General features: G+C 46.8%; 1 protein-coding gene across 1 annotated transcript in view; it reads left to right on the top strand.

Moving 5' to 3' along the window:
• Window positions 1-7,504, top strand: part of TM9SF3 (transmembrane 9 superfamily member 3) — a 66,478-nt gene extending 58,974 nt beyond the window's left edge. The window contains 3 exon segments of the mRNA XM_061565262.1: window positions 299-382; window positions 1,612-1,688; window positions 4,544-7,504. Coding sequence (XP_061421246.1) covers window positions 299-382; window positions 1,612-1,688; window positions 4,544-4,611 — 229 coding nt within the window. The 3' untranslated portion in view covers window positions 4,612-7,504.
• Window positions 7,505-12,294: the final 4,790 nt, after the last annotated feature.

Genomic DNA, 12,294 nt, shown 5'->3' with positions numbered 1-12,294 from the left:
ACAACTGAACATGGTAAACCTGTAATAGTTGTCTGTCAAATAAGATTGGCCAAATAAGTGTAGTTAAATCTTTTTTGCATGGTTTTCACATCACATTGTTTGAGGTTGAATGTACGGCTTGCGGAGAGAGCAGCATCCTCATAAACTCGACGTCTCAAGGGTGAACCTCCTCGGGCATTCTCAACTCGGTCCATGAAAATGAGCACACTTTGTACTGCGCCGCAAGTCTCTTTCCATCTGTGGATCGGTGATGTACTCTGAATATAGGTTGTTGTTTGTGTGGCCCTTGCTTCTACAGGCAATGGACCAGTTTCCTGGCGGCTGCTTCCACATCTGCCTATGTGTACATGTACTCCATCTACTACTTCTTCTTTAAAACAAAGTAAGTTGTTTTCTAAATCTTCAAACTATTTTACGAGGTAAGGCCCGGCCCGCCCACCGAGCCGTGTAGCTCTTTTTGAGAAGCAACCTGGCGATAATCGAAAGCTTAACGAAGTGGCTTATCACGTGGAAATGTATCGTAGCTAAATACTCTTCAAGCATGTCTCTAAATGTGGAGGGGAAAAAATTTTGAGGACTCGGAGAAAAATCCACACGACCACGGGGAGAGAACACGCACACTGCAAATATACAGGGATCGGGATCGAACCCATGAACACGTGTATACCAGGCGAGGTAGTTAACATCTCGTCACCGTGGCATCCTATTTCTGTATTTAAGATCTTGCTTTTTCATTCCTCATAGCGAGGCGCAACATGTTTTTCGCTAACTGTACGTTTGGAGCGTTCCAAGGTTACTCTTAAATGTGTGGTGCAGCTGGAATGCCTACAGCACACCTTCTGCAAGTCCACAGTCAAGCAATGTGCCAGCACTCCGTGGGCAGCCTTGAACCAGTCGGGAAAATTAGAAATGCCTCTCTCGAGCGGCAGGCTGTGGGAAACAAACCGTAGTCATACCGTGGATAAAGTGATCTTGACTTATCGACCCCTAAGATATTTGATCTCGTATCCTTGCAATAGCGAATCAAACACTGCAACCACAGCCTCACCTGGTCGGGTGTTTTGTTACATACACAGTAAATGCATATATATTGCAGTACTATTTTGAACATTTTAAATTCATTAAGTGCAGCAGCTGTGAATGTTTTGAGTGTCATTCTACACAGGTGTGTGTGCTTTGTGTACCGTATGCGTAATGCGCAGAGTATGTGTAGTTTACTTGGTGGTTGGAGAAATTAATGGCCACTGGATGCACTACAAAGTCGTACACGGTGCGCTGTTGCATTCCTGCTACTTCCCAGTAATTTATATTTGTCGTTTAAAAAAATGTTCCATCACCTGCAAAGGGAACCAAAATTATATATATATTTTTTGACGAGAACAGGTTGTTATCTGCTGGTGTTCTAACAGAAAAATTGGAACATTACCTTCAAATACATTTCCACAGTTGCATGTAATTTGAAAGTGATATTGATTTTTAAACAATGTAAAAATACTGCTTTTTTTACATGTTTGATGTGTATATAGATACGCGTGCGTTTTATACCCGTGCATTGTACAACCGGGCATCTTGTTAATATTTAATGTTGAATGTTTCTTTTCCATTTTCCAGGATGTACGGTTTTTTTCAAACCTCGTTTTACTTTGGATACATGGCTCTGTTCAGCCTCGCTTTGGGAGTGATGTGCGGTGAGTGTTTGTGGCACCGCACCTCGGCACGTCTTTATGCGCACCCTTGCATTGTGACCAACCCCCCCCCACCCCCCCAAAAAAAACTGAATGCGATAGAGAATACAACAAGCATTTCATAAGCTTGTCGGGGCTTTTTGAGAGTTCAACCTCCAGGGAAGTGGCTCCCTGATGCTGTCTCAGCTGATAGGTTGTTGTATACAAGGGAGAGAGGATCTTGGCATTTTTCCCAAGAGAGGGGAGGAAGGAAGCCCCCCCCCTCCTCTCCCGCCTTAAGCACCCACCTCCCTCCCCCACTTCACTGAACACACAGCGTTAGTGAGAGAACAATGGGCAGGGCACGGGGAGCCACGCCGCCAGGGTCAAGCCCAGTTTATCTTGGCCCGCTCTGGGGAGGCAGTGAAAGTTTACAGTCGGGAAAAGTGTGTTGATACAACGGATGCAGGTCAGTCCGTGAGAGTTCCTGCGCAGATGTCCCCGCTCTTGACGAGCGACCGCGCACGCAAGCCCTCGGTAGAGCCAAGCCTGGCCGACGCTTTTGCCAAGTCAGGGCATTTTGCGAGTGGACATTGCAGGTCGCTATCTCTCAGAGTAGAGGAAAAATATTGAAGTTCAGAAGTTACCCAGCAGCTAGCTCGAGGCGAATACCGAGTCGGAGCACTGAGCCCAGCACCACTGAGGTCATTGGTTCCATCTGTATTTCAGCCATCCTTGAGTTAACCAGGTGTTTAGCAGTATGGCTAGTTGATGATCTTATCCCGGTTCACCAATAATTACAAATATAAATCCTTAACTATTTTTTTTCATTGAGAACTAGAAATGTACTCTGATAGTGCGCTGTTTTTGAGTTGTACGCCTTTTGGCGCCATCTGGTCCAACACCAGTGGAGGCTAGGCTCTAAGAAAAGCTGTCTCGGGTGTGGACCAATCAACTTCAATGGCAGTGCATATCATTATCAGAGTTGTTTTTTTTGTTTGCATTTTGACTGCTTGTGTTGTGGTTATTGCAAACATATGATGCCTTGTATAAAGGTGTTCGTTTTATACCAGATAAAAGGTAAAAACCTATTACTAACTAGAAATGTGTTTGTCATGTCAGTAATTTTCTGCAGGACATACACAACAGGTATGCCACCTCATGTGGGTAGGGGTCCTTTTTAAGGGACCTGAGAAATGGTATTGTCATCTTCCAGGAGTATTCTATAACACACCGTGCTGCAGTGCTCGCTGCAAGGGCTCCAAATATAAAGTAATTGATTTAAATCCTTGACATTGATAGCAAAAAATATTTGAAATATGAAAGTGTCGTCTGTTCAAGTGGGCATGGGGGGCTGTGCGCATTTCTGAGTTGCACTGAGGCAGTGGTGGAAATGAGATTCTGGTGGAAGGGGGACCAGCTTGCCTGTACGCCAAACTCTCACCACTCAAATTTCGATTTAAAGCTTTCGTGACTGCAGGGATTCATCTTGTTGGTTCTTTCGGTAAAGTCACGTAGGAAGGAAATAATAAAGTAATAAAAATAAAACATAACAAAATAATATAAAATAAAATAAGAATAATTTTTATTTATTATTATGTTTTATTTTTATTATTTCCCTTCTACGTGACTTTACCGAAAGAACCAAGAAGATTTCACCACTCAATAGACTTCCTACGAAGTTATCCTCTTTTTATCTTCTCTGGTGGCATGACGACTGCATCAATTTTCATGAAGTGAAATACTTTTTTATGTTCTACAAAAGCTATGAATAATGGAATTTGATTAATATGCATTGGTCTTTTCCATAATCTGATTGATGGGGTGTGTGTGTATAGTTAATGGTAGAGGGGGGGTGGGTGTGATCTCAATGATGTGTGGTCTGTGCACTTCACCATACTGTACCAGCAATTCTGTAAATTTCCTGGCCATACATGTTACTGACAATTGGCATCTACATCAAACTTACTCAATTAGAGATTATGGCTCTACCATTCAGTAGTTGGTGGCTAGCTGCACAAGCTTCTAATCTGGAATGTCTGAATAGGATCTCGCCAATAACAATTACACATTTTTTTTACCGGGTAAGGCTTACTGAGCTATCTAGCTCTTTCTTAGAAGAGACCTGTCCTCAGATTTTATCTCAAAAAAGTGGCTTATCATGTGGAAATGTATAGCAGACAAATACTCTAAACACAAGTTTCTAAATGTGGAGGGGAAAAACCTAAAAATATCTACACGACCACGGGAAGATCATGTAAATTCCAAAGATACAAGATGCGGCGTCAGGGTCGGCATTGAACCCATGGCCTCCTGAATACAAGGCGAGGTAGTTAACATCTCGCCACCCTGGCAAATGTAACCAGGCTCTCATGTGCGTCATAGTTGTGGGGATCGGTGGCAGAATGATTAGCACATTGATTCCCGTTGACGTTGGTTCAATCCCAGGCCACGCACAGCATAATCTACAAGTCATTTTAAACAAAATTAACAAGTGATATCTGAAACTGTCCTTGAGCTCAGCTGTTTTAAATCTGTCTTAAGTAATTGGCGCACTGTTACCATCAGTACAGAGGGTAAAAAGGTGGTTGTGAATGGTACTGTCCACTCCTTTATACAACTGAGTGGGTGTTTAGTTTGTTGGCCTTCCCCCGCACCTCCATTAACACAGTTTGTTATGTACCATGGGAAAGAAGTTCTACATATATCAAGGCCCGAATAGGTGCTCGCCAACAGTAATTGCCCCTCTATAGTTTATCAAGCAAAATGGGGGAATGCTAAATGAGGGAATATTTGCTCTGTCTTGGCGGCGTATACATGTGAATTGTGATTTATATGCATCGCATTGATGATGATGTTTTGTATGTATTTTTGAATAGGAGCCGTTGGCTACATGGGAACAAGTGCCTTCGTTCGGAAGATCTACACCAATGTGAAGATAGATTAAAATGTGGGATTGCCCACTGACGCATCTAGCACCAAAAGAATTTAAAGTCTCGGCATTGTACATCGTATTGAAAATTGTTGATGGTGTGGCGCTAAAATTGACCTCATCACAAAAATCTTGTCACTTTGCTTTTGTCCTGAGGGCTGATGCAAAAATGACCGGATGGTTCACAGAGGAACATCGTCAGTCAACCAGAAGAAAACCCCCGCATCTCTTCAGTGAAGAGTGAACCGAGTCGCAGGAACTCTGTACCTAATTATTATCATCCAGGAGAGAGAGGGAGTAATCCTAGCAAGAGTAAATATCCACCATTTTATTAGTTCATCATTTGGCATGCACTGGTCTAACTGTACAAATAAAACCATCAATTTTCCATACCTATGATGTTACTGTATGTTGTAAACATGTTTCAGTGGTTGAACTTGACATTATTCTAAACAAAGTACTTTTTTGTGCAAATATGAGGTCGGGTCAAGATTTGACTTAACCATCCTTTTTCTTTTCATGTTGTGGGCAGATTTGTTTTGGTAAAGTATATAGGTTTTTGTGATGTGGCTTTTATTGATCTCCTTCTGTTGTTCGTGTGAAGCAAAAGAAAAGAGATAAGGGTTAATGATTTAACATTACATAAGGGAGTGGGGATATATTTTAAAGGGTGCATTGAGAAATATTGTCATGTTGGCTTTGCACTGAATCTGGTTTTGTTTTGTTTTTCGTTTTTTTTATTACTTGTACGAATCTGTATTCATTTTAAAATTCACAGTTACGTCATGCGACATCAGTACGTTTTGTTAGCCGCACTTCCGTAACGCCCCTGTAAGTGGCCTGCAGTGACCACGTTTCTTGACAACGTTATTCCTCTTCCGTTATAGCTTCGCGATTGGGAACACTCGGTGTGTAGATGATAACGGAAACGCAAAAGTAAAAACATGCTATCGGGCAATGAGGCTGTGCCATAAAGTGATTACGTTTCTCCATTGCTTTATGTAAATATTTACGATATTGTAGATGTTCATCGATGTTGGTGGGTTGTTGATTAAGAGTAGATTACAATACATGCAGAATGGTCCCGTTGTGGTGTGCTGTATTTATTTCACCACGTTCGTGAGTGTAACGCAAAAAAACAACAATCTGATTTCCATTTACCCTTCATGACTTAATGTTACCAACATGTTATTGGTACATTGCACTGCTCCTTAATCATGCTGCATATGGTATCACGCATATTGGAACTCAATGGAATTAAATCTCTTCGATTCCACAATAAAAAAACAATATATCATTGATTTGGAATATGTATAGCTGCTGTTAAGATAATTAGTTGTGTGGTCATGCCATGCATGCAATGAGGGTGGTTTACGGGGTGGGTAAAGTGCAGTACTGGCTGTGGCGGTAATGTACTTGCATTTCTTACAAAGCCACGTGCTGTTGAATACCCGACCAGTGCAGAGCTAACGTGCATTTGTTCTGGCCCTACATGATAGGGAGCGCCAGTGTTTTTGACTTTGGAACAATTTGGCTCACAACCACATCTATTTCATCTCTAATGGAGCATTTGATTTAGCCTTGGTTTTACGGTGTGCGTGTCAGGAAGTGGTTATTTAAATGTTACTTTTTTAATAAGAGTTATTTTTTAAGAAATTTCACATTTCTTGTTAGGCAGTTGGGGGTGGGGTGGGTTGGTGAGGTGGTTGGCGATATTAAAATTTCAAACTTGCAGAAATGGTCAAAAGAAAACATCTACCGTTTTACAACAGTGAATTGTACACTGAACACATGCACACAGTAATGCCAAAACTCGTATTGGCTGGTGCGTGTAGAATGCTACGGCCCACGTGTACATTATTGTTAGGTTCTTGTAACTTAGACACGTAGGAGTTGGCATGCAAGTTCCCTGGAACGAAGAATTGTCTGTTTCCAATGCAACTTCACATCGTGGGGACTGCAGTATTTTCATGCAGATCCCCGTTTGAAAGGCAGCGCACGTGGAGAGTAATGGAGCGCTATGGATATGTTTCGGTTTACGTGGGCAGGGTTAATCAAACGATTAGGAGTCTTCGTGTGGTCTAACTGGGTGGGGGGCACATGTTAAATGCATTTATACAACATCGCGTGAATTCCCAGGGATTGAGTCGGCTGATGTGTTCGAATAACGCTCACCTCAACTAACCATCATTGAGTCAACAAGACCGTGCGAACAACGTGGAATGAGCAACCTCCCTTCAGAGTTGAATTGACCAGTAACTGATCTGTGTGCTGTAAATTGTATTGTGTGCGCGCGCGTGTGTGTATAAAACACCTACAACGGTAGCGTGTTCACGTTGGCTGGCATCCTATAATCGTTGCGGCCGCAGTTCATTCCCTTGCCATACCCCGAGGCAATGTGTGACGAACCTGAATTCTCCAGGCTTGCATCGGATTCCGAAGCTGCAAAACAAACTAGTACTGTATAATTCTGTATATATAGTGGAGTGTGTGTTAGGATATACGTACGTATACATGTTTAGAGATGTATGCACACACACTATTTGGCACTCGTTTGTAACATGCGACGATTGAGCTTTTTATTTCCCCATGAAGAGTTTTGTCAACTCCTCTGCCAAGACATTGAAAAAAAAAAAGTGACGCATTGGGGTCCGTCTGGATCTTTGGAGCATTGGATGTGATGATGCTATTCAGTCAGATTGTACAATGGGTCAAGGTCCTTATTAATCGAATAGAGAGGTACGGGCCAGCATGTTTGGCAGAACCTCTTAACTGGGAGTCTCATTTATTGAAGAAAAAAAGATGTTTCTGCAGATGGTGGTTATTCAGCCTTGGGAGATCAGCTTTGTATAAATGAAAAATACTGTAATAATTTAAAAATATATAATAAATTCCCATTTTGGTGTTCCATGGTGATTTTTTAAAAATATTTAATTTTTTTACTTCGCCAGTAATTTGCTAACGTGTTTCCGAGTGTATATCCCTCATCAACGTCATTGCGCCTTGGTTTCACGCGTGCAACGGCAGCATTCCAGCTGTCGCCCCCGAAATGCGTGCTCTCACTTGCTCAGAGGGGAACCCGTGTGTGCCGGTAGCATGTTTAGCGGCCACCTGGACATCGGGAATCGTCTAATACGAGCTGCTCGTCCGTGCCGCACGCGCCTTGGATTTACCGGAGGCGCCCGTTGCGTTCGTCCTGTTCGTCGCACAGGGGCCAAGGTTGATGGCAGTTGCGGTAAGTCGCTTTTGTTGAAGTGGTAGGGGGGGGGAAATGGTCAAATTTCATGCAACAATGTTCATCGTAGCGTTCATATTAACGCGCCCATCGACGCAATTCAACGTTTCGTTTGGGTTAAGAGACATTGTGTGGAGACGCGAGGCAAGATGTCCCATTACGTTGCCTTAAATATTTCCTTGGATCTGTAATTCACCAACTCCCAGGCAAAACAATGGAATTGCTATATCAGTAAAGTCGCGTAGATAGAAAATTAATAGATCACGAAGTTTCGATCGCAACACAAGCGACCTGAAGACGGTCGCTTGTAATGCGATTGAAACGTGATTTATTAATTTTCTATTTACGCGACTTTACCGAAATAACCAAAGAGTATGGATTATTGCAGTCACAAAAGCCGCAAATCAAGATTGCTAAATCACTGGCTTTCTTATTGACGTTAAATTATCCATTTATCCGTGGCTAATTTGCCACGTGCCGAGGTTTTTCCTGCCGCTAGAGATTGCAATTCACTCTTCAAAACACTTGAGGGCACCAAACTAAATAGTTTCGGATGTGATCTCGACAGGGATGCGCACCGCGTGTCATTCGATGCGCAGCGGCCAAATCGCTGCAAAGTAAATGTGGCCGCTGGTTTAGCGCAACACCTCTTGCGGTGTAACCTGTATCTCTTAGGTTTTTTCGGTAAAGTCACGTAGGTAAAAGATAAAATTAAAAGTTAATAAAAGTAATAATCAGTAAAAGTTATTAACTTTTAATTTTATTTTTACCTACGTGACTTTACCGAAAAAACCTAAGAGTATGAATCCTTGTAGTCACGAAAGCTTCAAATCTGGAAGTAACCTGGAATCGTGGTGGTCCCTGCTCAAGCGGGCTGTCGGATGGTGCTGCTCTGCCTTGTGGGGGTGATGGCGCAGTGGTTTGCTGATATACAGGAGGTCGTGAGTTCGATTCCGACCCTGACGCCTGCTGAATAATTTGGAGTTTGTGCGTGTCTCCACGCGGTTCGCGTGGATTTTCCTCCGGGTTATCCATCCACATTGAGAAGCATGCGTTTAGATTATTTGGCTGCTTTACATTTGCACGTGATACACCACTTCGTTGAGATTTCATGGCTAGGTCTCTTCTGAAAACGAGCTTTTTATCTCAATGGACCTTTCTTGGTAAAAAATAAATATAGTTTTAGAAATTCCACAGTCCCGTGTCTGTATCCATTATTTCCTTTTGAAACATTTATGAACAGTAAGATGTGCATTAAGTAGTATCAGCGATACATTTATCTGGTTTCTCGGTGCTATGTACATTTTTCCATCGCTAAAGATTGTAATGGATTGGGGAAGCCTTCATCCAGCAGTAGATTTACCTTGGCTGATGGTGTCGGAAATTGCATTCTTGCCATTGACAATAGTTGAATTCCGCCCCCCTCCCCCCTCTAATATAAACTAAAACGCAGTGTCTTGCAACAAAGATTTCAAGGACGCCGTGGAATCAGCCGCAGTGGTGGCCTTTTGTGTGTCCATGAGCTCTCCGCGTCCTGGATTCGTGTCCGATTCAACCGGCTTCTCGGTCATGTTGGGCCAGTGACTGAAAAACAAATGCCAAGTTGTACAGTTTCCACTGAAACCCCACCATTAAAGTTCGTCCAGTCTCGTGGATGCACTGAGCGACGCACACGTCCACCGTTGCAGGGATAGTAGTCTCATCAAAACAAATCATCCGCGCTGAATGAAAGCCTCCCTGAAGCTATCGCCTATTCTCACGGTCCTGTGATGTAATAATCCGCCCAGCACCTGGTCGCCTCGTGCAGTGCTCCTGACCCCCCCCTACCCCACCCCCCACTTCAACGGACTGTCGTCCTGTCGAGCGGGCTCGATCTACGCGGCACACTCCCGATGAGCACGTTTGGCTCGTACGGTGCGAAAGAAGTTCCACGTACAAATTACATCGTTTGCCCAACTGCGCATGTGCGATCGAGGCAGTGGGGGGGGGGGGGGGGCGGTGAGATGGTGGGGGGGGGTGGGGGGGGGGGTGAGAGGTGGGGTGGGTGGGGGGGGGTGAGATGGTGGGGGGTGGGGGGGGGGGGCGGTGAGATGGTGGTGGGTGGGGGGGCGGTGGATGGTGGGGGGTGGGGGGGGGGCGGTGAGATGGGGGGGGTGGGGGGCGGTGAGATGGTGGGGTGGGTGGGGGGGGGCGGTGAGATGGGGGTGGGGGGGCGGTGAGATGGGGGGTGGGGGGGGTGGGGGGGGGGGTGAGATGGTGGGGTGGGGGGGGGGGCGGTGAGATGGTGGGGTGGGTGGGGGGGGGGGTGAGATGGGGGGGTGGGGGGGCGGTGAGATGGTGGGGTGGGATGGGGGGGGGTGGGTGGTGGGGTGGGGTGGGTGGGTGGGGGGGTGAGATGGTGGGGGGTGGGGGGGGGGCGGTGAGATGGTGGGGTGGGTGGGTGGGGGGGCGGTGAGATGGGGGGTGGGGGGGGGGGGGGCGGTGAGATGGTGGGGGGGGGGGGTGGGGGGGCGGTGAGTGGTGGGTGGGGTGGGTGGGGGGGCGGTGAGATGGTGGGGTGGGGGGGGGGGGCGGTGAGATGGTGGGGTGGGTGGGGGGGGCGGTGAGATGGTGGGGTGGGTGGGGGGCGGTGAGATGGTGGAGGGGGGGTGGGGGGCGGTGAGTTGGTGGGGGGGGTGGGGGGACGGTGAGTTGGTGGGGGGGGGTGGGGGGCGGTGAGTTGGTGGGGGGGGGGGGGGGGCGCTGGATCGGCCACAGAACGGCACGGGGAGTTCGTTTGTCCAAGCTTGAGAACAGTGAGGCTTGGTCTCCTGTAATTCCGATCATAGCGCGGCACGCTGGCAGCTCGGCACTGGTCGAGTGCTCCATGCGAAAGGCGCTCAAGTAGTCTAGCAAGAAGATGTCTGCGACAAAGAGATCGACGTCGTTGGCTCGTTCCATCGCGCGCGGCTGCTCTCTAGAGACCCAGACAGCACTAACCCCCCCCCCCAGCATCACTCGCAAGGGTTTTGAGATGGCGTGGGCAGCATCGGTCGTGAACATGTCTTGATCTCAATGTGACCCTGGAACACGTGGTGGTTTTGTCTTCATAACGGAGGGCGCATCAACCCGCGCGCCGACATCGAGGGTGCAATGTAATTGGTGAAATCTAAACCAAAGCACGCGCGACGGCTGTATCCGTCTAATAATAACCGGCCGTGGGTCTCCCTTTGCGCTTGTCGCAAATTAAAAGCCTGCGAAGGCGCAGGCTTTAATAATTACATCAAAGTGCCAAGGGGTGGGCTTAATATCAAATGAAACGTACTCGCGTGGGAAACGAAAAAAGTGATTCAATCGAGTGACGAAGCAATTACCTCGTTTGCAAGGCGTCTCGTGCTCGATTAAGACACGGGGCATTTATTTCCTAATTAAAACTAGGAAGAAAAATCGTGCACGCGCGTGCATTTTCTAACGATTTATCCAATCTGCTTCTGTCATCGGAAGTAGTTTATTTGGCGATAACCCCGTTTATTTATCCGAACTGCACAACGGCCACATTGACCAAACATCATGTCCACTGTAGTGCCGCAACGCTCGTGCTAAAATTGCATTCACATGGGGGCAGCACATTACGAGAGTTATCGTGACTCAACGCTGCAGACGGACGGATAGAGAGTGCTCAGCCCTATTTGGAAAGCGTCGACAAGAGGCGCGCATCGCTGCAATACCGTGAGCAGTGGCACGCGTGGACACGCGCACAGACGCGGGGTATCGTTCCCAGCGCTACAGCTGGCGTCTGTGTGTGCGCGCCATATATGAGTACAACTGTGTTGTGTATGTGGGCATGGGTCTGTGAAATAATCATTCGAGTGACTCGCAATCCCCTAATTGCACGCGATCCTCATCCTTTCCCCAGCCAGCATCCTGGACAGACGCGCCCGTGTAAGGACCGTTAACTTGGCTCTCGCTGCCGCTGTGATTACTCAGTTACGCGATGACGAATTCATAAGCCGGGGGGGGGGGGGCGGTGGGGAGCCGTGTGTCCTTGGGTCGCGTGGTGGCAGGCGGGGATGCACCGCTGCCGATCCGCTGCCGTGCGATGTGTGGCAGCGTGAGTCACCGTGGCCGAGCCCCTGGGGGTGCGCGATGGGACTGGAGTGCGGATGCTGCTCTATGGGAACCACGTAGGGGGAGGAAGAATAAAAAAACAACAACCAGTGCTTAATTTCTCACTTGCCAGTTTCCGGAGCGCTCCTTGGCAGGATTTGAGCAGGGATCATCGGCGTAAGGCACTACGACTCGACTTAAAAGTACGCCCATCCGCAGCGAACCGATATAATTATTGCCCGCCGTATTCCTTTAATCGTATGGGGACAAAATCATAGAATGGGGCCAGAATTCGGCGAGATGGAGCTGACGTGTTACCATATTTTCTGGAACAGCTTTCCGGATCCTTCCAGCTGAATGGGCACTGGGAATGAAGT

This window comes from Lethenteron reissneri, chromosome 34 (genome assembly GCF_015708825.2).
Source record: "Lethenteron reissneri isolate LAM-NWPU_2019-01 chromosome 34, ASM1570882v1, whole genome shotgun sequence".
In the NCBI taxonomy this organism is placed as follows: Eukaryota; Metazoa; Chordata; class Hyperoartia; order Petromyzontiformes; family Petromyzontidae; genus Lethenteron; species Lethenteron reissneri.
This window is presented reverse-complemented; position numbering and strand designations above follow the sequence as displayed.